Source organism: Bombina bombina, chromosome 9 (genome assembly GCF_027579735.1).
Source record: "Bombina bombina isolate aBomBom1 chromosome 9, aBomBom1.pri, whole genome shotgun sequence".
NCBI lineage: Eukaryota > Metazoa > Chordata > Amphibia > Anura > Bombinatoridae > Bombina > Bombina bombina.
The window spans coordinates 53,117,459-53,144,514 of record NC_069507.1 but is presented as its reverse complement, the minus strand read 5'-3'; the positions used below and the strand labels follow the sequence as shown (position 1 = coordinate 53,144,514).

General features: G+C 38.0%; 1 protein-coding gene across 2 annotated transcripts in view; it reads left to right on the top strand.

Moving 5' to 3' along the window:
• Positions 1-27,056, top strand: part of ANXA11 (annexin A11) — a 58,829-nt gene that overhangs the window by 19,562 nt on the left and 12,211 nt on the right. For both annotated transcript variants that reach the window (XM_053692101.1, XM_053692102.1), the window contains 7 exons: positions 21,237-21,316; positions 23,170-23,270; positions 23,817-24,260; positions 24,888-24,975; positions 25,185-25,279; positions 26,539-26,652; positions 26,739-26,829. In XM_053692101.1, coding sequence (XP_053548076.1) covers positions 21,265-21,316; positions 23,170-23,270; positions 23,817-24,260; positions 24,888-24,975; positions 25,185-25,279; positions 26,539-26,652; positions 26,739-26,829 — 985 coding nt within the window. In that variant the 5' untranslated portion in view covers positions 21,237-21,264. The remainder of the gene's footprint in view (positions 1-21,236; positions 21,317-23,169; positions 23,271-23,816; positions 24,261-24,887; positions 24,976-25,184; positions 25,280-26,538; positions 26,653-26,738; positions 26,830-27,056) is intronic.

The window sequence follows — 27,056 nt, the reverse complement described above, 5'->3', positions numbered from 1 at the left end:
TGCATGTTTTAGTGCGTTATGTATGTACCATTTATAGTATTTGTGTAGGAGTGAATAACTTTTTCCGTATTTTACTTAACGGACCAGTAAATACAGTAGATTTGCATAATAAACAAATGCATGATAAAAAGACTGAACTTCAAATGAGTAGTAGATTTTTTTTTTTTTCTGACAAATTTCTAAGTTCTGTATATTTCCACTCCCCCTGTACCATGTGATAGCAATCAGCCAATCACAAATGCATATACGTATATTCTGTGAATTCTTGCACATGCTCAGTAGGAGCTGGTGACTCAAAAAGTGTAAATATAAAAAGACTGTGGACATTTTGTTAATGGAAGTAAATTGTAAAAGTTGTTGAAAATTGTGTGCTCTATCCGAATCATGAAAGTGTTTTTTTTTTTTGTTTGTTTTTTTACTTGAGTGTTCCTTTTTAAAGGCCCAGTCAACGTTGTTGTTAAGGTCTTTCTGTAACTTTACTTACCTTCTTTTCCTTACCATCTTCGTCATCGCCTTAGTTTCTTTCAAAAGCATGTCACAGACTAATCTAATCACAATTCACCTGGTTACTCTGTTGGCCTAAATGTAGCACGCTCCCAGGCTGGGTAAAGCAGCCAATCGTTTTATCCTGCGTGGGAGCTCACTACACGTACTTCAGATGCGAGACCATGTGTGCTGTGATTAGACAGCGTGCCCGTAACTCGCTTTTGAAAAAAACTGAAGAGCTGAAGTGGACGGCGTGGAAGGGAAGGGAAGTAAAGTTTGGGGGGGGTTAAAACTTTGAAATGCCTCCAAATTAAATAATAGAAGTAAAATTGAAAGTTGTTTTAAATTGTATGCTCTATCTAAATCTTGAAAGAAAAAATTTAGGTTTTTAACCCTTTTTGGTTGCTAAGCCATTTCCCACCTGGGTGCTAAGCTGGATTTGAGCTTTTTTTTTTTTTTTTTTTTTTTACTTTTTTAAAAAAAAATAAAATATATATATATATATATATATATATATATATATATATATATATATATATATATATATATATATATATATATATATATAATTATAATATAATTTTTTTTTCTTTTCAGATCCCCAAGACTTATACCGTTGGAAAGTTTAGGCAATTACCTTTCTAAAGGTGGGTCCTGGGGGTCTGTAGCTGCTTAAATGCCTGAGATACAGGCTTCTAAGCAGCATGCCCCAAATTTCCCTATATTGTCCATTGTTAATTTTAAATAAAGTTGCCTGGTGACGTCATTGCGCGTGACGTCACCGCGTGAATCGTGAAGCCCCGGCGATACCTCTCACTATTCAGGCCATATCGCCGTGGTGGGAGTAGGTGGGTGCCCCCAGATTGCCCTCAAGGTGGATGAGTGCTAGCAACAACTCTGAGCCGTCGTCAGCACCTGACTGGGACAATTTGCGACGGCTCAGAGCCATTGTTGGCACTCAAAGGGTTAATAACAACGTTGACTGGCCTTTTAATTTTGGACCTCTTTAAAAGTGTGCACACATCATTTTAGTCACTCTGCCAGAAATTGTGAAGGCCAACTTTTTTGTATGCGACTCTCACAAGAAATAGAGGGTACATATGATGCACACAGTGCGCGCGGTCATTGCTCATTACCACAGGCGGCGAAGGTACGTGGGGATAGACAATGAGCCTAACCATTAGTAATGGACGCAAAATTCCTTTATTTTCACTAATAATTCCCTCACTTATGTGGTATACTGATTGTATAAAAAACAATTGTATACCTGTTTAACAAAGGGTTTGTTTTGGGCTAAATTATAATAATGGGGTATGTGAAAAAAAAAAAAAAAAATCAATGTGAAAAGTGGTCCCAGGTTTAAAAAAAAAAAAAAAAAAAAAAAGGTTTAGAAGCTCTTCCTTAGCAGGATCGAGTGATTAGTGACTATGTATCTGCCACTCCTCATTGGCTCAGCAGGGTTATGTAGGGAGAAGTGTGGTAAATATCAATTCAGTACAGTCCCACAAAATACTGGACTGTATGAGTCATTAATAAACAGAAAGAAAATACCACTTATAAGTATAGGAAACCTTACTGAACCCAAATTGTTTTCTTTCATGATTCAGATAGAGCAGGCATTTTTAAGCAACTTTCTAATTTACTCCTATTATCATTTTTTTTTCTTTGTTCTCTTGCTTTCTTTATTTAAAAAATAAGGCATCTAAGCTAAGGAGCCAGCCAATTTTTGGTTCAGACCATGGACAGCACTTGTTTATTGGTGCTGTCCAATAAGCAAGGACAACCCAGGTTGTGAACCAAAAATGGGCCGTCTTCTAAACTTACATTCTTGATTTTCAAATAAAGATAGCAAGAGAGTGAGGAAAAATTGATAATAGGAGTAAATTAGAAAGAGCATGCAATTTTTAAGCAACTCTCTGAATCATGAAAGAAAAAATGTGGGTTCAGTGTCCCTTTAAGGTCTGCATACTCTTTAAATAAAAAATCTACACACACAAGTACTGCAGTTCTTCCTGCACATTTTAGTGAGATGTGGGATACACTGATAGGGCAGCCTGCCAAGTGTGTGAGGTTCCGCTCTCATGTTTTCATAATTGCAGATGACCTGTTGAATGGAAAGGTTGTGGTATGCGCGGCTGTGCAGTGAGTCATTCTGCTTATTTAGAAGTCCTATGCTGATAAGCACATTTGGGGCATGTTCCATACAAAACAGAAGAGTTCATGTAAGCATAGATCTAATTTAGATTTGTCCAACATAAGGCCCCTGAGCCACAGACCGTCCTTGGATGATTTATCTGCCCCCTGCTTACAGACATAAAATTGAATGTGTTTGAATTACAGACATATCTTGCAATACTCTGATCTGGGGACAAAATAAGCGACGACTATGCTGTATGCAGTGTTCTCTCTAGGATCTTTTTAATGAGTGCACTACTCAGCTGATTTTACTGACCACCTGGCTAAAATTTTAGCCAATATTAAAAGGGACAGTCAAGTCCCAAAAAAACTTTCATGGTTCAAATAGGGCATGTAATTTTAAACAACTTTCCAATGTACTTTTATCACCAATTTTGCTTTGTTCTCTTGGTATTCTTAGTTGAAAGCTAAACCTAGGAGGATCATATGCTAATTTCTTAGACCTTGAAGGTCGCCTCTAATCTGAAAGCATTTTGAAAGTTTTTCACCACTAGAGGACATTTAGTTCATGTGTTTCACATAGATAAAATGTAGCTCACGCACGTGAATTTACAGGGGAGTGAGCACTGATTGGCTAAAATGAACTGAAATAAGGAGGCAGTCTGCAGAGGCTTAGGTACAATTTAATCACATAGGTAAAAAGTTTATTAATATAACAGTGTTTGTTTATGCAGAACTGGGGAATGGGTAATAAAGGGATTATCTACCCTTTTAAACAACAAATATTCTGGTGTTTACTGTCCCTTTAAGATGAAATGAGTTAATTACATTTTTGCTCCCCCTATGTGCCTACCCTGTCAAATTCCTGTGTGTCCTGTTGCTCCATCTGGTCCAGTTATAGAACCGGCTCTGTGACTAAAGCATTACTCACTGGATCTCTGCTTTCATGCATGCGCCGTTACATGTATGTGCATTGTTCCTTTATGGTAATCCTGCACCTTTATGGATGGAAATTATTCTGTTGAGAGTGAAGTTCAATACTTTGTCTGTAAAGATTAATTAACCCCTTCCTGTCTGTACTTATTTGTTACAATCGGAACAAAGTTCTGATGTAAACAAATAAGTAAAAAATTTAAATCATGCGATCATACATGTGATTTCAATGATAGGATCGGGTGTAGGGGGAGTGCCTATGATGCTAGGCACGCGCTCCAGCCCACGATCCCAGTTAGAAACCTGCAGGACCTACAGGACAGCAGAACGTTCCATGCCGTCTTAACAGAGCTAAAGCCCAGCGCTGTTAGGATGGCATGCAACGTCTTAACTGCAAGAAGGGGTTAATATATGAATAATATTACATATGAAATAAATTTTAAAAAGTACATTCCTAACATCATAGTGGACATTTTCTATTCTGGCTATTATCAGTCCTAGATGTAGCTTTTTTTTGGGGGGGACGGACGGACAATGTTTTTAATGAATGTGCCAAGATATTTGTCCTTCGCTATTGCCTTCTTGTTATATACAGGTTTCTACTGTGGGGCCTGTATTTTCAATATAGTCTTTCTAAAGTATTTGTTTTTGATTGTTCATAAGAGCAAATACCCTACTCTTCAACTTAGAAATAAAGCAACTACTGTAAGGTGATACAATTTAAAATCATTTGACGTTTAAAGGAATAGAAAGGTCAAAAATGAAATGTGCAATATGCTTCTAGTATAAGTTATTACTGTTTTGTGCAGCATATGCACATATTCTGTGAGGGCTTGTGCACCAGTATTTAAACACCATGCCTGCTCATAGACCTGGTGGTGGTGTGTATTGCTCCTAAAGACATCATTTGTGTCATACAAGTCACTGCTGACACTGAGAAGGTTTGATGTTTAAATACAGGATATGTGTATATGCCACTGAAAAACAGCCCTCACAGGATATGTGTATATGCCACTGAAAAACAGCCCTCACAGGATATGTGTATATGCCACTGAAAAACAGCCTTTACAGGATATGTGTATATGCCGCTGAAAAACAGCCTTTACAGGATATGTGTATATGCCACTGAAAAACAGCCTACACAGGATATGTGTATATGCCACTGAAAAACAGCCTCTATAGGATATGTGTATATACCACTGAAAAACAGCCCTCACAGGATATGTGTATATGCCACTGAAAAACAGCCCTCACAGGATATGTGTATATGCCACTGAAAAACAGCCTTTACAGGATATGTGTATATGCCACTGAAAAACAGCCCTCACAGGATATGTGTATATGCCACTGAAAAACAGCCTTTACAAGATATGTGTATATGCCACTGAAAAACAGCCCTCACAGGATATGTGTATATGCCACTGAAAAACAGCCTTTACAAGATATGTGTATATGCCACTGAAAAACAGCCCTCACAGGATATGTGTATATGCCACTGAAAAACAGCCCTCACAGGATATGTGTATATGCCACTGAAAAACAGCCTTTACAGGATATGTGTATATGCCACTGAAAAACAGCCTTTACAGGATATGTGTATATGCCACTGAAAAACAGCCTTTACAGGATATGTGTATATGCCACTGAAAAACAGCCCTCACAGGATATGTGTATATGCCACTGAAAAACAGCCCTCACAGGATATGTGTATATGCCACTGAAAAACAGCCTTTACAGGATATGTGTATATGCCACTGAAAAACAGCCTTTACAGGATATGTGTATATGCCACTGAAAAACAGTAATAACTTTTACTAGAAGCATTTTTGGTAATTAAAGTCTTTTGCAAAAATGCTTATATTTTAAGCTGAAAGGCAACCATGTACATTTCATTTTTGTCCTTTCTATCTCTACATACATACATACATACATACATACATACATACATACATACATACATACATACGCAATATCGAATCATGTCTGCTCACACAATAATAATTCGGCCCCTGAGTGTTGACATTGAGTAGACTACATATACTGGTTTATTTCTTCTATAAGATACGACGAGTTAACGGATTCATCCTTTACTTGTGGCATATTATCCTCCTGCTAACAGGAAGTGGCAAAGAGCACCACAGCAGAGCTGTCTATATAGCTCCTCCCTTGACTCCACCCCCCAGTCATTCTCTTTGCCTACTCTAAGTAATAGGAAGGGTAAAGTGAAAGAGGTGATAAATTTATCATAAGATATGGCGTAAATATCTTTATTGGTGCGAATCCAAAGGCTACTCATGGAGTAAGATCAGGATTCCTAGGATTTTGTCCTTTCTCCAAGAAGGATTGGAGAAGGGGTTATCAGCTAGTTCCTTAAAGGGACAGATTTCTGCTTGGTCAATCTTACTGCACAAGCATCTGGCAGATGTCCCAGACGTTCAGTCTTTTTGTCAGGCTTTGGTTAGAATTAAGCCTGTGTTTAAACCTGTTGCTCCGCCATGGAGTTTGAATTTAGTTCTTCAAGGGGTTCCGTTTGAACCTATGCATTCCATAGATATTAAACTTCTATCTTGGAAAGTTCTGTTTTTAGTTGCTATCACTTCTGCTCGAAGAGTTTCTGAACTATCTGCATTACAATGCGACTCGCCTTATCTTATTTTCCATTCTGATAAGGTGGTTTTGCGTACCAAACCTGGATTTCTTCCTAAGGTTGTTTCTAATAAGAATATTAATCAGGAAATTGTAGTTCCTTCTCTGTGCCCTAACCCTTCTTCTAAGAAGGAGCGTCTGTTACATAACTTGGACGTGGTTCGTGCCTTGAAGTTTTACTTGCAAGCGACCAAAGATTTCCGTCAAACATCTTCTCTGTTTGTTGTCTATTCTGGAAAACGTAGAAGTCAAAAAGCTACGGCTACCTCTTTCTTTTTGGCTCAAAAGCATCATCCGTTTGGCATACGAGACTGCTGGACAGCAGCCTCCTGAAAGGATTACAGCTCATTCTACTAGAGCGGTGGCTTCCACATGGGCTTTTAAAAACGATGCTTCTGTTGAACAGATTTGTAAGGCTGCGACTTGGTCTTCCCTTCATACCTTTTCCAAATTTACAAATTTGACACTTTTGCTTCTTCGGAGGCTATTTTTGGGAGAAAAGTTCTTCAAGCAGTGGTGCCTTCTGTTTAGGTATCTGTCTTGTCCCTCCCGTTCATCCGTGTCCTGTAGCTTTGGTATTGTATCCCACAAGTAAAGGATGATTCCGTGGACTCGTCGTATCTTATATAAGAAAAGTAAATGTATGCTTACCTGATAAATTGATTTCTTCTATGATTCGACGAGTCCACGGCCCGCCCTGTCATTTTAAGACAGATTATATTTTTTGATTTAAAACTTCAGTCACCTCTGCACCTTTTAGTTTCTCCTTTTTTCTTCCTATACCTTCGGTCGAATGACTGGGGGGTGGAGCTAAGGGAGGAGCTATGTATACAGCTCTGCTGTGGTGCTCTTTGCCACTTCCTGTTAGCAGGAGGATAATATCCCACAAGTAAAGGATGAATCTGTGGACTTGTCGTATCACAGAAGAAATCAATTTATCAGGTAAGCATAAATTTACTTTTTTTGTCTGTTTCAGCCATGACATTAGATCTAGCGGCTTTATCAAAATAACTAGTTCTCACAGGTCTGATATTTAACCAGTGAAAATGATGCCCTATTGAACCTTTTTGTTTGTAAACTTTATTGTTTACATGTTTAATTGAGTAGATACAGAATGTTACACTGCTACATAAGCTTAGAAATTGTATCTAGTGACTCATATTAGCATAACTGTACTATCATTGACATAACGTTCTTTCCCTTTCAGTAGAGGCACAAGTGAGTCACTAAATTAGAACTAGCAATTGTCAGCCAGTCACATGATTGTCCCTATGTGTTTATTTGACCCAGTATTGCTTCATTAAACTGTGTGCTGGAAATCCACTTCCTGTAGATAAAATTGCTATCTATTTAAATAATAAAGCAGTTCCTTGTAGCGTATTAATAAGGAGCCCACTCTGGGCTCTGCACTAGAGCATATGTTTCAATAATATCCGGGTTTTTTTCTTTTTTCAAACACAAGATATGCTATTGAAATAAATAGTGGTAATATAACAGGTGTTGCTTGATCTTGCAGATCTAAAATTAATCTAAACCTCAAATAATTATAGAAGATGGCATTTTACAATTGTGTTCTCATGAACATTGGTCGAGAGAGAGAGATAGGTGACACTGCTGAATACACATAATATATTTAAAACACATTTCTGAGTCATGTTTAATGATAACCAGTCACGTACAGCCGTACCTGTGGATTTTAGGGCCTATGTAAAGCTATATTTTACTTCTTATGCCATAAATACCTATTCTAAAGCATGTGTGTCCTTACAAACTGATATGGAAAACGATCTCTATAACTGATATCAGTTACTGTAAATGCAACATTTAACCCCCAAAGTGCACAAATTGTGTTTAGATCACCTAAATTACCCAAACCTTGTCCTGAACTCCCCCTTACACAATTTTCAGGGATATATGTTAAAAATGTAGGTTGGTATATAATCCAAATAAACATATTAGGCTAGATTTATCAAAGTCCGGGTGGAAAGGCTGTACATCTCCGCCGGGTGGAAAGGCTGTACATCTCCGCCGGGTGGAAAGGCTGTACATCTCCGCCGGGTGGAAAGGCTGTACATCTCCGCCCCTGTCCGCTTGGCATCGCTTCCCCTGCTTGCAAGCAGCCAATCGTGTGTGAGTATGGGCTGTCAATCTCCCCAGTCAGAAAAGCCTGAGGGGGATTGACAAACCCCACATAATAGGGGGAGAAGTGGGCTGATGACCGCTGCTTCTTAACTCTCTGGGGCCGAATTATCAAGCTCCGAATGGAGCTTGATGCCTTTTGTTTCAGCCTCGCTGGAAACGGAAGTTATGAAGCAGTGGTTTAAAGATCGCTGCTCCATAACTTGTCTGTCTGCTCTGAGGCGGCGGACAGAAATCAACCCGATCGAATACATGATTAACGCCCACTGCTAGCGATGCAGGGGGCGGAATTGAACAAGCAGTTCTGGTGAACTGCTTGTGCAATGATAAATGCTGACAGTGTATGTCCAAGTGTAATGAGGGACTGAGACTGGTGGCAGTGTGGATGCAGGGCTAGGGGACTGTTCAGATATGGATATGTGGCTGACAGAGGGACTTGAGGGCCAGGCATCTGATCTCATGTGAGTGTACGTCTGCCTGGCAGTGCAGAGCCACATGTGTGATCTGATATGGATATGTGGTTAACATAGGGGCTTCATGGCCAGTGGTCTGATTTTATGTGGCTAACAGAGGGGCTGCAGGGACAGGGGTCTGATTTTATGTGACTAACAGAGGGGCTGCAGGGACAGGGGTCTGATTTTATGTGACTAACAGAGGGGCTGCAGGGACAGGGGTCTGATTTTATGTGACTAACAGAGGGGCTGCAGGGACAGGGGTCTGATTTTATGTGACTACAGAGGGGTTGCAGGGCCAGGGGTCTGATTTTATGTGACTACAGAGGGGCTGCAGGGACAGGGGTCTGATTTTATGTGACTACAGAGGGGCTGCAGGGACAGGGGTCTGATTTTATGTGACTAACAGAGGGGCTGCAGGGACAGGGGACAGTTTTTATGTGACTAACAGAGGGGCTGCAGGGACAGGGGACTGTTTTATGTGACTAACAGAGGGGCTGCAGGGACAGGGGTCTGATTTTATGTGACTAACAGAGGGGTTGCAGGGCCAGGGGTCTGATTTTATGTGACTAACAGAGGGGCTGCAGGGACAGGGGACTGTTTTTATGTGACTAACAGAGGGGCTGCAGGGACAGGGGACTGTTTTTATGTGACTAACAGAGGGGCTGCAGGGACAGGGGACTGTTCATTCTTTATTATTATTAAAGCAATAGAAAGGTAAAAAAAAAAAGGAAATGTGAATTTCAGTTTGAAATGGAAGCATTTTTGCAATATACTTCCGTCTGTTTTTCCTGAGGCATAGGCACATATCCTGTGAGGGCCGTGCACCAGTATTCAAACACATTTGTATGACACAAATTACATCTTCAGAAGCAACACACACAACAGCCACCTCTCTGAGCAGGCATGATGAAGTTTAGTGGAAGGCTAACATTGAAAAGGTAGAAATAGGAGAGTATCTTACAGATTTAGTGAAATGTGGGGAGTGTCGGTTTGCATAAATAAATAAAGGTTTTCTCAGTAGCTGCAACACATTGTAGCTTCTGAGCAGAGCATGTGTATGGATATTAATTCTGATGCTCTAGTCACACGTAGCATATGTGCATATGCCACTAAAACAGTAATAACGTTCACCAGAAGCATTTTTGCTAATTGAAGTATATTACAAAAATGCTTCTATTTCAAATTTAAATGCACCCATGCACATTTCATTTTTGACCTTTCTATCTCTAATAATAATAATGTCATTCTCTATTTATTATTGTTCTGCAGGTTGCCCTGAAAGCCAGATAGCACTTATACAGCAGAGTGATATGTGTAGAAGATATATATTGCTAAAAGTTTGTTTTATTTAATAATTTTCATGTCATGTAATAATATTAATTTCTGGACTTTCACGTTCTTGATTTATAGTTTAAACATTGCAAAAATGATGTTCAAAGAAAATTGTTTTTTTTTTCCCTTCTCTTAGAGTCTGACATACAGCCAGGTGTAACATAATACTCTCTATAATCTTTATGTAAATAGATGTCACGTGGGGCAAATGACAGTCAATGAATACTTGGACTGTAGCTTTCCCCAGCTACTAAAGTGTGTGTTTGTATTAATATGTGTATATTTGTGTGTGTGCAGTGGCGTCACTAGGGGGGTGCGGGCCACACCCGGGTGACACCCTCCAGTCCAATTCAAAGAAATGCAATATAGAGATGCATAGATTTTTTTTTTATGAGAGGGGCCAGCATTTGTGAACATTAGTGGGACTGGGGAAGTTGTAGACACTTCATTTTTTTGCCCCTTGAGCCAGTGCTGCAATTTCCACAAATAGTTTTCCAGGCTGCTTTTGCTTGTTTGTACTTTGCTCCTCCCCTGCCCAATTTCACTATGAATGTTGTGGGCGTGCCGTGGGGCTTGTGAAAGTTGCACTGCTAGCCTAAACCTGCCTGCCTACCTGTGCTCACTGCTCAGTGACGTGTGGAGTCACTCACTGCTGTGCTGTCTCTCTAAATGGGAACCGGGAAATCGCGAGGGGGATGCCTTGCACCTGACCGCATTACTGTCTGACACTGTCTCTAAAGTGAAGGAGCCACGTATGATGCCCACCAGACCGGTACAGTTACAGTACACTAAGTGCACACTGAAGAGGTAGGAGGGGAGGACGGGCGGGGGTCTGGGGGTGGGCAGAGTGCAGAGGTGATTGGCCATAAGAAGCGGTAGGCACGCGGCCCGGGGCTGTGCACTGACAGAGTTGGAACAGAGTCAGAGAGCAGAATTTTCATAGTTTGTGCGCCTAAACCTTTTCTTTAGTGATTTATTTTTGGAGTGCTCTGTTTATCTTTCATTTGATGCTCTGCTGAGCCAGGGAGCAGCTCTAGGCATGAGCTATATAATTAATGCAGTGCAGTTTACATATTTTCTGTGTGTGTCTGAGTGTTTTTGGGTGTGTGTCTGAGTGTGTTTCCGAGTGTTTGTGTGGTTTTTAAGTGTGTCTGAGTGTTTGTATGTATGTGTGCCTGTGTTTTTGTGTTTGTGTGTGTCTGTTTTCTGGGGGGAGGGGGGTGACACCATAACTTACCGCACCAGGTGACAACAACCCTAGTGACGCCACTGTGTTTGTGTGTGTATATATATATATATATATATATATATATATATATATATATATATATATATATATATATATATATATATATATATATATATAGCCGAGTATGGATATAGAGGAGTCCTAATTTTTTCAGTGATTCAGTTCTTGGCAAAAGTAGAAAGGACATTAAACACTTGTGCAATAGTAATAATATACTAGCTGCTCTGTATAATGATTTTGAGTTGATCAATAGACTAATAAGATGGACCTGCAAACTGTGCTAATAAAACTCCCCAGCATTGGGATTGTACACATTCTGCACAGACCTAGGTGTAGACTGGGTGTTAGGGCCCCCAGCACTTGTGTCCTGGTGCCACTGTAACTGCTGCACCAAAGGTACAGTGCTCCTAGTCAGCAAGATTATGGTAATTAAACCTGAAGCTGCAGGCTCAGTATATTATGCAGTGCATGGGCATACTATATATGTTTCCTATGGTGTACAGAAAGAGGAATTTAAGTATTTGTGTGCAAGCACTGAACATGACGTGGTCAGTGATTAGTGACCAAGACAGTTTCTAGAGAATCTGGTTCCCAGGGGGAAATTTCCAAATCTGCCCCTTCCCCCAAATTGTAAACTCTATATCTGAGGGCAGCACATGTCTTAAAAAATTGTTCACTATATTATAACACACAGACAAACACACATACTATAGTTCATGAATACCCCAGAGGCCAAACTTTTTTTTTCCCCCCACTTTCTGCGATGATTTGTTTTAGTAAAAAATATTCTGCAGGACATTTTGAAATTAAATTTTAAATTATGTAGTTACACTTAAAGGGACACTGAACCCACCTTTTTTTTCTTTCGTGATTCAGAAAGAGCATGCAATTTTAAGCAACTTTCTAATTTATTCCTATTATCAATTTGTCTTCGTTCTCTTGCTATCTTTATTTGAAAAAGAAGGCATCTAAGCTAAGGAGCCAGCCGATATTTGGTTGAGTACACTAGACAGCACTTTTTTATTGGTGGATGAATTTATCCACCAATCAGCAAGAACAACCCAAGTTGTTTACCAAAAAGGGGCCGGCATCTAAACTTACATTCTTGCATTTTTTAAATAAAGATACCAAGAGAATGAAGAATATAGGAGTAAATTAGAAAGTGGCTTAAAATTGCAGGCTCTATCTGAATCACAAAATAAAAAAAAAATTGGGTTCAGTGTCCCTTTTAAGCACTAGCTCAATTGCAATGTGTTGATAAACTCAAGAATAAATAATTTTTTATAGTTTTATAATATATTGCAGCAGTTGAACATTCATAGATATATATATGGATGGTGGCGATTCAAGCACAATATGATGGTATCTGGAGTCTGTGTAGATCTCAGAAAACCAAAGTCACAATAGCGAAGTAACCCAATACCAAAAAACTAAGTGGAAAGTACTCACAGGAACAATGAAGTTTAAATTGGATGTATTTTATCCACAAGCAATAGAACAGTATCCACTTCAAAGACAGGATAAATAAAATCTTAATTTAAAGGGACAGTCTAGTCAAATTAAACTTTCATGATTCAGATAGGGCATACCATTTTAAACAACTTTCCAATTCCCTTTTTGTCATGAAATTTGCTTTGTTCTTTTGGTATTCTTATTTGAAAGCTAAATCTAGGTAGGCGCATATGCTAATTTCTAAAAGATTGCTTGATTTTATTTTTACTCATTTGTTACATTGAAACAAATGAATCCCTACAGGAAGGGGTTAAAAGAAAAAAGAAAACTCACAAAAAAGTAAACAGGTTATGGAGAGCTTAAAGTCCAGAAACAAATATAATTTGTATGTATGTATGTATAAACAAAGAATATGCCCTTTATTTTATTACAGTTCTCTGCTTGGATACAAATGTCAGGATAATAGACAGTTATATAGGGCAAAAAACAATCCGCTTTGTGTATTCTCAAATGTTTGATTACTGTTTTAGCAGCTATGAAAAACCACACATCAATATTACATACTATACACATTAGCGCTGCGGAATCTGTTGGCGCTCTAAAAATAACCGATAATAATAATACTCCCTAAGCGTGATGCAGTAATCCAGACGTGGACCCCGTTGCTCAGTGTGCCTAGAGGATTATGGCTGCACCTCACTGACAATGTCCACAGAAGGCCGAAACGTACGTCTGGGGTTTTTCTGTTTCTCTCGTTCAGAGAGGGATTGCCTGGTATTTCGGGGCTGGACTGTACTGTGAAGTCAGGATCAGACTGATATGCTTCAGGAAAGTTCTTCTCTGTGAAAAGCACATGTTGAGCAAAAAGAGGCTGCATCTTGGGTGGTAACTAGCCATAGAACAAGCTATTATGCTATTGTTCGTTCCCAGGTTCAGTCTCTCTTTCTCTCTTTCTCTCTTTCTCTCTCTCTCTCTCTCTTTTTTTTTTTTCTCTCTCTTTCTCTCTCCAGCTCAGGAGCAGCCCCTCCTACGTGACCTTCAGACCTGCTCTGATATACAGACTGCATAAAGCTATTAACTTGCAGACCACAGTTAAAGGGACAGTCTACCATAGAATTGTTATTGTTTTAAAAGATAGATAATCCCTTTATTACCCATTCCCTAGTTTTGCATAACCAACACAGTTATATTAATATACTTTTTACCTCTGTGATTACCTTGTATCTAGGAACCTTCTTCCAGCCCCCTGATCACATGACTATCTATTGTCTTAAATTTAGCATTGTATTGTGCTAGATCTTAAATAACCCCCTGTGCCTGAACTCAGTGTTATCTATATGGCCCACGTGTACTTTCTGTCTCTTTGTGTTGTAAAGAGATTTAAAAAGCCTGTGATAAGAGGCAGCCCTCAAAGGCTTAGAAATTAGCATATGAGCCTACCTAGGTTTAGTTTAAACTAAGAATACCAAGAGAAAAAAGCTAATTTCATTTTAATCAACTTTCCAATTTACTTTTATCATCAAAAGTCCTATCTGAATAATGAAAGTTTAATTTATACTAGACTGTCCTTTTAACTCCATTGCTACCAACAAGTGCTGGAAGGGTAAATAGTGTGGGTGCCCTGGTCACTGGGATAATCAAGCTCTGCATTTTACAGTCTGCCTGCTTGGCACCACTGGCAGTAGCACGGTTTGTCCGCCCCTAAAAATTATATGAACTTCAAATGTTAGTGTCTGTAAAGGGGTGTTTTTTTTTTCTTTCTTGGAATGCAGCCTCTGTTATTTGTTTGTGTATTGCCTGTGACAGTGTTCAGTATTTATGACAGCATCATTTGTTTGTAATATATTTTGAATTTTGTCAATGTAAGGCAAATAGGTAATCACCTTATTTGGCTTCTGGAACCAGTGATGCAGTAGATAGACCTGCAGCAAGTTAGGAAAGGGAACAGGTGAGGATCTTCAGTGCAAGCAGAAGGCTAGAACTCAGACAAAGACACAAACAAGCGTAAATGGCAAAAGTGTTACTCCCCTTTTGAAGTCCACTGCCTGCCTCGGTCTCTCCTTCCACCTAATTATTGATTAATTTTCAGTGTTGGCGGCGGCGCCGCTCCTCCTCTAGGTCAAACCTATAGAGCTTTAGTCGTTCAGGACTCCGCAAATAGTGTAACAGCGACACAACAACCTCTGGTAATGAATGGAAAATACTCACAGAGGGAGATGAAAAAGTATATATTTTTTATTGCAGGAATGGTCTCACTGGAAACTTCCACAAACAGTCAAGATGTAGTTATAAATTATTTTAATAAAAAATGTGTTTAAAATCTTAGTAATGCAGTGGGGCAGTCATGAAACATACGAAGTAGCCTCGAGGATCAGTAATAACCAGACATCAAGGTTGAAGGAGCAGGTAAACGACCCATTAAACCGTTCCAGTAGTCAGGTCCAGGTTACAGATAAACATAATGCATGAATAAAATAAGCACACACTAACTGGTGTGTTCACAATCCATAGGGGTATTAAGCAGGGCTCCTTGGGTAAAAACAAATATGTTAAATCAAAGTAAACATAAAAAGGAACAGATTGTGTAAAAAAAAAAAACCCCCCGGAAAACAACTTACTTGATTTCTTGAGAAAATAGCACTTAGAAATTCTCAGTGTAGCCCTTGACCCCCCGTGTGAGAAGAGCGGAGAATTTTTAAAACCTAAGTCACTGGGCATGAGCAAATCTGACACCCTGTTATCTAGTCTATTCACCAGCCTAGAAGTTTTTTTGACATCAGGCTAAGATAAACCTTCCTGCAAAAGCCGCCTCCTCCTTGTAGGGCTGTGACAGGAAGTAAAAGAAACTGCACAAATGTAGTGTAAAAAAATAAATGTTAAAATCCATTTAAATAGATGAATATACATTTTTCAATGCTTTCAGTTAAGTATAAGCAACTGCACATTGCTTTTTTTTTTAATACAACAATGAAACTGTTTAACATCCCTTGCTGACTGACTTCTGGTGCTAAACTTGCCACAGGGTCTGTTACGGCTTCAGTAATGCAAATATCTCCTTAATGCTGGTCACACAAACAGAAATAATATTATTGTCCACATGAGGATGCATTTTACTGAACTTAGCAGAAATTTCTCTATTCCATGCACTAAACTCCTCCTGATTTAGAGCTGAACAGCATATAGTACACCAAGGCAGTGCTAACCCTCTTTGGCTTGTTAGCGTGGTTAGGAACGCATGCAGGTGAGAACTTTGTGACAAGGCAGTCAATAAAAAAAAATTCTCTTGTTATAGAAGCACCTGCAAATCCTATATTTTGCGTCTTGCCCCGCAAAGCATTCACTATCTGGCCTAGGGTATGTTTTTTGTTTTTGTTTTATAATGTTCCTTTTTAAACTCTCTACTTAGTGAAACAACATAATATGTAAATTAATGGATACTTTAAAATATTTTTAAAGGGACACTGAACCCAAATGTTTTCTTTCGTGATTCAGATAGAGCATGAAATTTTAAGCAACTTTCTAATTTACTCCTATTATCAAATTTTCTTAGTTCTCTTGCTATCTTTATTTGAAAAAGAAGGCATCTAAGCTAAGGAGCCAGCCAATTTTTGGTTTAGTACCCTTGACAGCACTTGTTTATTGCTGGGGGAATTTATCCACCAATCAGCAAGAACAACCCAAGTTGTTCACCAAGAATGGGCCAACATCTAAACTTACATTCTTGATTTTCAAAAAAAGATACCAAGAGAATTAATAAAATGTGATAATAGGAGTAAATTAGAAAGTTGCTTTAAATTGCATGCTCTAACTGAATCACAAAAGAAAAAAAATTGGGTTCAGTGTCCCTTTAAGAGTTGGCAGGGTTGCAACAGCTGCAAAAAAACTAATAACATATATAACTTGTATAGTAGCTTCATCTTAAAGGGAGATGTAATTAAAAATGTTCTGTCATCCATATGAAAAAGCAGCATTTAAATATTCAGGCATTTTTTTTTTATTTTTTTTTTGCCTGGAAAAAATATGAGGTAAAAATGTTTACATCTAATCTAATATGCCAGAAAGCATTATGTACTTCCTGCTAATGGCTCATTGGCCTATAGGTACCTTCTACTAATACTCAGGATTTGCATGAAATACTGATCAGCCAGTAAGAATTAGTAGGAAGTGACTACCAGTCAATGGGCATTAGAGGACATCAACATTTTGAAATTCTATTCATTCAAATGGAGAACGGAAACTTTTTGATCAGTGTCCCTTTAAAGGGACATGAAACCTAAACATTTTCTTTCATGATTCAGATACTTCCAATTAACTTCTGTTTTAAATGTTGCTTTATTCTCTTTTATTGAAGTAGCAGTAATGCATTAATGGGAGCTAGCTGAACACATTTGTAAACCAATTATACGAGGTATTTATGTGTAGCCATGAATAGGATACAAAAAGAACAAAGTAAACTATATAATAGAAGTAAATTGGAAAGTTGTTTTTAAGTTGTATATTTTTTGAATCTTGAAAGATTTTTTGTTTTGTTTCATGCCCCTTTAAATTATAGGAACTATTTTCTATTAGTTTGATTGTATTGCTTTTGTTAAACTGATCAGAGAAGTGATATGTAACATGTGATTGGTTACTAAGCAGCACTGAGTGTGTTTGCAGAGAATGTGGAGGGGGGGTGGTAGGTAATTACTGGCAGCTGCTATATTGCTCTCATACTGATCACTCCCTAAGTGCACCAGGCCTCACTGCGCCTTGTTTATAGCTGGTCTGTGCTTACACTACACCCCGCCTTATCTCTGTTATAAGCTCTTGCAAACAAAACCAGGAACAAGTTTTGTAACTGCGTTCTCCTCCCATTTCCTGCAATGCAATTTTTAGCAATGTTTTGGCCTTCCTTGATCATTCTACACAATATTTATTTATTGTGGATTCAAAGTTAATTGATCAAATTGTATCATACTTGATATTGCACTGCACACTCGTTTGCAATATTGCATAGGCATATTTTTTTCTTAACATATTACTAAAGTGAAAGCCAAATACTTTTAAAAGTAAATGAATAAAAACCATATCAATTCATAATCCTTTTAGTATTCGGGCAATTGTTAACATTAGCAAAGATTTGTCTTTTTTTAAAAAAAAATCTGGTTTCTTCATGTTAACCTTTAAAGGCAGGAAAAGCTTTTATGCAGAGGGGAAATGCTTTTATGTGCACTATTCAATAACTTAGTAATTTCTTTGTCTGTTGATTGATTCCTGCTTCAGCCAATTAGTACATCAGCTTCACTTTTGTTCTTAGACAATCCTAACCCAACTTAAAAAAATATATTTTAATAACCATCTTTCAACATTTTTTTTTTTTTTTGTGTTGCTGTTAGCTTGCACTAGCTATTGAATTTTGTTTAACCCCTAGGGCCTTTACTAACGGGACTTCCAGAGAAAACCGTGCCCAAAATACTGGAGAATTTTTAGAATTTTTGCTATCACTTTTTAAACAGAAATAGGGCCTTGTTGTTTTTTCTTTTTTTTTACCTGTCAAAACTATATATATTTTGGTATATTTCATGATACCATTTCACCAGCAAATGTGATCAAATAACAAAAATGGTTAACTTTTCACAAACTTTGGGTTTCTCACTGAAATTATTTACATACCGCTTGTGCAATCGTGGCACAAATGATTGTAAAAGCTTATCTGGGATCCCCTTTGTTGAGCATTAGCAGACATACAGTACATGGCTTGGCTATTGCTTTCTGGTAATTTGAAGGCCACTAATTGCAGCTGCGCACCACACTTCTATTATTCCCGGCAGTGAAGGGGTTAATTGGGTAGCTCGTAAGGTTATTTTTAGCTGTAGTATAAAGATTACATTCCCAAATGACACCTCCCTCACCCCTACTGGTCACCTCCATCTTAGGTACGTGCAGACAGTCTGCCAGTATGAAAATTTAAGGCATTTTTTAATTAAATATATTTTTATTTTATTATATTTTCTGCTGTGTAGGATCCCCCCCCTTACCCTCCAACCTCTCTAACCCTCCCCCTCTAACTATTGTCTGCCTTCTTAGGTACTGGCAGCTGCTTGCCATTACGTATAAAACACTTTTTATATATATATATATATATATATATATATATATATATATATATATATATATATATATATATATATATATATATATATATATATATATATATATAAAAAATTTTTTTTTTTTTTTTTTTAAATTGCACCATCCCTCCGCCCTTTAATTTTGTTTTCTGTAGCGTAGGGTCCTCTCGCTCCCTCCGCTGCTGGGCCGCCCACCCGCCTCCCAGATTCCCTCCCACAGCTCAGGAACTCCAGCTCTCGAGACTGCCGGAGCTTCCTGAAGCTCAGATGTATAGCCAAAGTACCACACAATGTGTGTGTGTGTATGTATGTATGTATGTATGTATGTATGTATATATATATATATATCTATATATCTCTATCTATCTATCTATCTATCTCTATCAGATTAGGTGAAGTGGTTAAAGGGATAGAAAGGTCAAAAATGAAATGTGCATTTCAATTTAAAATAGAAGGATTTTTGCAATATACTTCCATTAGCACATTTCATTTTTGACCTTTCTATCCCTTTTTAACGTTAAGCTGCAGAAACGATTTGGTTGAAACTAAAAATTTTTTGTCTGCTTACATGTTTAGTATTTGATGTTCAAGATTAACTGTATATAATTTTTTATTTGCACTTAACCTTGACATGAAACTATACATCTCTTCAACAAAGAATACCATAGAAACAAAGCAAATATGATAATAGTAGAAAATGTAAAAAAAATTAAAAATGGTATGCTGTGTCTGAATCACAAAAGAAAATGTTTGGGGTCCATATCCCTTTAAGACAGGAAGTCATTTAGAAAGAAATTTAAAATGCAAACATCACATGGTCTAATTTTTAGAACATGCAATTTTTGTATTATTAATTATAGCTAATTATGTGTTTAACCCCTGCAAATGGGTTAAACACATAGGTAAAGTTCTGTGCCAAAGCAACAAGCAATACAGCTCCCGAGTAGAACACAACTAGTGAGCAAACCAAGTGTGGTATTCGCATAACCCACCAATCACCTGATGTGTTCTGCTTGGATGTCTTTGCAGGGGTTAAACACATAGGCTTAGATTACAAGTGGAGCTCAAAAATATTTGCACCATTTAGCACTAACATTGCTAAAGCTCAATCAATAGCTTTTCTGTTTTTGCTCTCGTAGTGATAGTCTAGTGAACGATAACATCTGCATGTCGGATAGTACATGTGCGCTAAATTCCTTACATAATAGACTTCTATGGGGCGTGCAATTTTTTTTATGTCAGACGCCATTTGAACGCTAAACTGATGCTACTCTTAAATTGAGGGTGAGCAAAGCCAGCGGTGAGCAAGAAGTTCTCTGCTATACTATTAATAATGGTTTACTTCAGGTCTCAAAAAGCACTGCATTTTACAGAGGTATTTTGGATTGCACTCGATTGGTGGCTTACCCGATGTGTTCAGCTAGCTCCCAGTAGTGCATTTCTGCTCCTTTAACAATGGATGCTAAGAGAATGAAGAACATTTAATAATCAAATTCAATTGGAAAGTTGTTTAAAATTGTATGTTCTATCTGACTTATGAAAGTGTGTGGTTTCATATTTGTTAGTTTTATATTTTACTGCAAACATTTTTCAATAGCCAACTCCAACCCCCATTTGCCTTATTTGAAGGAGCCAATCCGGGCTTTAGTACTCGGTTGTGTGAGTAATGAGCAGGCTAAGGGGGTGGAGTGCGAGTGCTGAGACTTGTGGGGGTTTTAGCCTGGGTGGGTGCCTGGGTTGGTCTGAGGGGGAAGCACTGTGTGCAGAGGGCCTGTCTGGTGGTGTTTAGTGGAAGGGTTTGGGACAGTGTGAGAGGAGTATGGCAGTCTGGGGGGGGGGGGGGCTTTGTGAGAGGAGTAAGGCAGTCTGGGGGGGGGCTTTGTGAGAGGAGTAAGGCAGTCTGGGGGGATGTGATTGGCTCACCTATGTGCATTGCTATTTCTTCAACAAAGTATATCTGAAGAATGAAGCCAATTAAATAATAGAAGTAAATCGGAATGTTATTTAAAATTGTATCTCTATCTGAATCGTGAAAGAAAATTTTGGGGTACCTTGTCTTTTTTAAATGTAATCACTTTGCAAATCAAATTATGCTGAGGTGTGGAATTTTCTAACCACCTCATAACCAGGTGATGCCAAAACACAGATACTGCTAATTCACTAGTAAGTTAACTAGAATGCAGTCTGTCTTTAATAAGATATGTTTGAACATGAGTAGCCATTGCATAAGAACAGTATTTGGAAACACCCACATCTTACATCTTTACAATCAACTCCTATTTATATTTCTCTTTTCAGGCATTATTTTGACTGTTGCATCTAAACAATGAGTTATCCAGGTTATCCTCCTATGAGCGGCTTTCCCCCAATCCCCACAGGTAAGTGAAACCAATAACAGCCATTTCTTAAAGGGACACCAAACACCTCTTCATTTTGTGTAATAATTGTGCATGTCCCATGCTCCCTGTGTAGGCTGAAAAACACATTTTGCAACTTAGATTTCTTAAAAAATACTGCAAATTGCCTAAACCTTGGGCCCCCAGATGTTTTGGAACTACATTTCCCATGATGCTGAGGCACTGTTTAGGCTTTCTGAGCAAATTGGGAAATGTAGTTTTAAAACATCTCTGGGCCCAAGGTTGCTGAGCCCTGGCCTAAACCATCTAGCTGATTTGCTTAAAGCAGTTGACATGGGAAAAAGATAACGATACTTACCAGGGTTTGAAAGCAGTTTCAACATAAAAAGGGACATGAAATTTACATATTTCCTGATTTAGAGAGGCCATGCAATTTAAAAATAAAATCTTTCCAATTTGCTTCTAATATTAAATTGACTTTGTCTCTTATTATCTTTTGTTGAAGACTGTGTGTGTATGTATGTGTGTGTGTGTGTGTGTGTGTGTGTGTGTGTATGTATGTATATATATATATATATATATATATATATATATATATATATATATATATATATATATATATATATATATATATATATACACATATATACACATACACACACACACACACACACACGTTGCCCTCATTTTACAACGGTTCAATTTACACCATTTCAGAATAACAACCTTTTTTTCCAGTCATGTGACTGCTATTGAAAAGCATTGAGAAGCAGTGCATTTATTAAAATAGCCAGTAGGTGGAGCTGTCCGCTTGTGTCGCAGCCAAGCAAGCTGAAATTAATCAGTTTAACCAGACCTGAGCTATCGAGCAGCTTTCAAAGCAACAAGGTTTTATTAGGTATTAGGGCTGTGCAATATGGGAAAAACTGAATATCGTGATTTTGGCCATTATTTTTTAAATAACTGTTAAACATACATTTCTCAATATAAAATGCATTCAACTGTAAAATACAAACAACAAAACTAGCAGTCACAGTCAGTTTTTAAATTCCAATAATTATTTAAGGTTTTGTCAATTTTAATTGTGGCAGCAAGATAAAAAAAATCGCAATTAATCGCATCATGTTATTAATCGCACAGCCCTACTGTGTATACAGTAAAAGATAAATATAAGAGAACGGGGTTTGTTAGTAGCCATAGAGACATAGGCTAATTAAGTTTGCTCTCCTTGCAAACTCAGTCCATTTTATGGTTTCAATTAACAGATGCAGCTATTTCATCTACAAAAATACATGTAAAGGAAAACGCCACCAAAGCAATTTAATGAACTTACTGCCAGGAGCGTATATATAAAAGCCTTATTGCAGGCTATCTCATTATTATTTGACTTTTATAAGGATAATAATGAGATAGCTGTGTATGTGTGTGTGTATGTGTATGTATGTGTGTGTATATATATATATATATATATATATATATATATATATTTATAACAAGTTTAATGTACCTTTTTAACCATCTTTCAGTATCTTAATAGCAAATTGTGCGACATATAAAGATGTTTTATCATTATTATAAGCTGTAAACTACAGGGTAATATATTCAAGTTAAGAATAAACACATATGCAGGTGAAGAGATGTCCTGTTCATGACAAGGAATGAGGAGACTTTGCGTGACACATCTCTTAGTTAAAATCTCATGGGTCTGTATTTGCGTATTTATAGCGTCTTGCTGACAAATCCACAGGGAGCTTTTGCCGAGGTGAAATTATACACCAAACAAGAGAGATAAACACCATTTAAAAATTGTTTGTGTTGTTGATATCTGGATAACGATACAAACGTCTTTTTTTTTTTTTTTTTGTCTGTAACAGCTAATAATCCATGGGGGGCACCTGGAGGTAACCCTCCTCCTCTTGGACTCGATAGCATGGCGGCTACCTTTGGTCAGCAGTACAACCCACAGAGCTATATGGTAGGTGTCCTATGGGTTAAAAATTTAAATTGTTAGTAGTTTCATTTTTTGTTTTATTATACAAAAATATCAGATAATTAGAGATACGAGTTATATAGTATATATTAATGTACGTATGAGTGTAGTCTGTGGTAATTTACTGAGAACCATCTTGTGTGAGAAGTTAATGTATGTTGTATAACAATTGATATGATCTGTAGTAGAAATATACAGTACATTTTAGCAATTAAACACCTCTTGCTTTTGTGTAAAAATCGTAATTTGTCCCACGCTCCCTAGGGAAGCCAAAAAGCAAATTCTGTAACTTAGGTTTTCAAAAAGCTGCAAATAGCCTAAAACAGCTGTTTGGTTTGCAGCATTTACAGGTTACAGAATTTGCTTTTTGGTCTCTCTAGAGAGTGCGGGACAAACACTCAGGAGGAGAGCCCTGTTCCCAAGAGCTTACAATCTGATGGATGGATACTTTGGTGTTTCTTTTTAGTTTTGGTTTAAACCTGCAAATCTAATATAAAGGGGACACATACTGATTTCAGTTATGTTTTACAGCAAAACTCAGGGTATCCTCCAGCTGGTTTTGGAGGTATGAATCCAGGCCCAGGAATGTACCCACAGACTGCAGGTGGTGGATATGGGGCACCTCCAGGTGGTGGATATGGGGCACCACAGCCTGGTCAACCACAAGTTCCTTCCTATGGCATGTTCCCACCAGCTAGTGGAGGCCAACAGCCACAGATGCCAGGATATAATCAAGGATATCCCTCAGCGCCCCTGCCTGGTCAGCCAATGCCATCACATGGGCATCCGCAAATGCCCATGCCTGGTCAGCAACCCATGCCAGTGCCTGGACAACCACCAATGGGCATGCCTGGACAGCCTCCAATGACCTACCCAAGCCAGCAACCTGTTCCAAGTTATCCTGCAGGACCAGCTGTAAATCCTTCTATGCCATCGTACCCATCCCCAGGAATGCCAGCTGTCACTCCAGGGAAGGTAAAGTGGAATTATTGTGAACTAAAAAATAGGATGTTTAGTTGATTATGCTTTCCTGCATTCGTAAATCTATTACAACTTATATTAGGCAACTCATATGTATGCCAGGGGTGGGGAATCTTTTTAACAGTGTGTGCCCAAATTAGATAAGTTTCCTATGTCAACATTAAAATTACTTTCTTTTTAATCCGTGATGTAAATCAACAAATGCATGGTTGCTGATATATAGCATGCATTGATAACCAAATTAATTTAATAAGCACTACAGTTACAGCCAGTGAAATCAAACCATATGATGGTAGTCTAGAGGCACTGGGGCCATAGACTTGCCACTCATCGTGTATGCTATAAATAATGATTCTAGAGGTGTTAGGAGGGAGTGACCCATGATATTTATTAACAAGTTGATAGGTCTTGCAGGAATTCTGGAGATATTAGCTTTTGGCAAAAAAATCAGATTATTTTTTGACTCTCTTTGGAGAGAATTACTGGTGGTGTTTTTAACCATTTACTATATTTTTCAGTTTTCTTTTCTTATAATTCCCTGTTTACCAGAATATTAAGGATATTGATATCATAATTTGTTTGTGTTTTCTCTCTTCTCTCTCAAACTCAAACACTTTTCAGGTTGCGAAACGAGGAACCATAACAGATGCACCAAACTTTGATCCACTTAGAGATGCTGAAGTGCTCAGAAAAGCCATGAAAGGATTTGGTAAGAATAGATTGTTTTTTTAATTTCTGTCGATCTCACTTTCTCATTACATCCCCTATCCGTCCTAAAATGTATCTGCTTTTTATATTGAAAGGAAGAGATAACTGATTTAAGATTTTTCGCTTCAGTTACCTGTTGCTTTCACTTGTATTACCTACCACTATATCCCGCTACCCTTTGTGAAATGTTTCTCCCGTTTATGTCAACAGGAACAGATGAACAGGCCATTATAGAATGTCTGGGGAGCAGGTCAAATAAACAGAGACTGCAGATTGCACTATCCTTTAAAACGGCCTATGGAAAGGTGAGTTTGGAATCTATCAGTTTATCTATAATTCAGATCCGCATACCGCTAGTTATCTCATATAATTCAAAAGATCTGTCTCTGATTCCTTCTGTGCTTTCTTAGTTTTTGCTGATCTTTTTACGTTAGAGCGCTATATGATTCTTGAAAAGCAGGTTTGTACATGTGAACATGCTGTCACTAGCAATCTGCTTAGGAACTATTCCAAGTAACTATACCTGAACTTAACATTCCAGTCTGTCCTTAAATGGATCCAGGGTAGATCCTACATTGCATAAAATGAAAAAAATTAAAATACAATATTAGTCAAAACGGCAACACCCTAAATCTTAACTATGGCAGACTGTCTTTCAGTACCTAAGATGGTGGTAAAAAGTGTGGTGGGAGAGAGAGCTGTTTGGGTGGGAAAAGGGAGATGGAAGGTGTCAGGTGGAAGGGTAATTTTTACACTAGAATAATATTACCCTTGCCAGCTAACTAACTCCTTCACTGCTGGGAATTTCAGAAGTTTGGTGCTCAGCTGCAATTAGCGACCTTCTAATTACCAAAAAGCAATGTCAGAGCCATGCATGTCTGCTATTTTTGAACAAAGGAAATCCCAGAGAAGCTTTTACAACCATTTGTGGTATGACTGCACAAGCAGTATGTAATAAATTTCAGTAAGAAACCCAGTTTGTGAAAAAGTTAACTATTATTTTTTTTTTTTTTTTTTTTTATATGATCACAATGGGTGGCAAAATGTTGGCATGAAATATACCAAATTGGTCTAGATCAATACTTTTGGGTTGTCTACAAAAATAATTTACGCAAGTCCAAACACACCAGAAAATCTGAAACCTTTCTGGCTCCTGAAATGACGGTGTGACTCCTAGATTTTTATTATTAGTAGTATCTTTATTTGTAATGCCCCGACAGAGGCCTAGTTTCCATTGAGGTGGTACAGCTTGGAAACTGGTGATAAAAAAACATTTATCTCCATTAAAGTCTATGGAGAATTTTTATGTTACCACCAGTTTTTAAACCTTACCACCTCAATGAAAACTAGGCCAGATTCTGTATGGCTATACAGGGTGTACATTAAATGGAGACAAGACAGATCTTTGACTGCGTCAGAAGGATTAGCAGGCCCCTCCCCCAGAGAGCTTACAATTTAACAAATATGTTAAACCCTGGGATCTATGATCAAATCTGCCATGACCTAATCATATTTTGCTCAATCTGCATGCTTTATACTGCACCTTTAATTGTTTTGGCAATAGGATTTAATAAAAGACCTGAAGTCTGAGCTTTCTGGAAACTTTGAGAAGGCAGTCCTAGCGATGTTGAAAGCGCCTTCAGTTTATGATGCTTATGAAATCCATGAAGCCATTAAGGTGAGTTGTAATCCGTTGTGCGTATGTTTCAATTGATGGTTAAATTGCTGACCTCAAGAGCTTACATTCTTATTGCGTTCTCCCAGGGTGCCGGCACAGATGAGGCTTGCATCATAGAGATCCTGTCATCACGCAGTAATGCAGAGATCCAAGAAATCAACAGGGTGTACAAAACAGGTCAGTGCAGGGTTGAGGGGTATTTTAAAGGGACAGTAAAGTCAAAATTAAACGTTTGTGATTCAGATAGAGCATGAGATTTTAAATAACTTTACAATTTACTTATATTATCAAATTTACTTTGTATTTGGTATCCTTTGTTAAAGAGTGTAAACCAAGGTATGGTGTTTGCAGCTTAGGAGCTTGCAAGTGTCTAGCATTCTATGGCAGCAGTGTTTGCCTTAGAC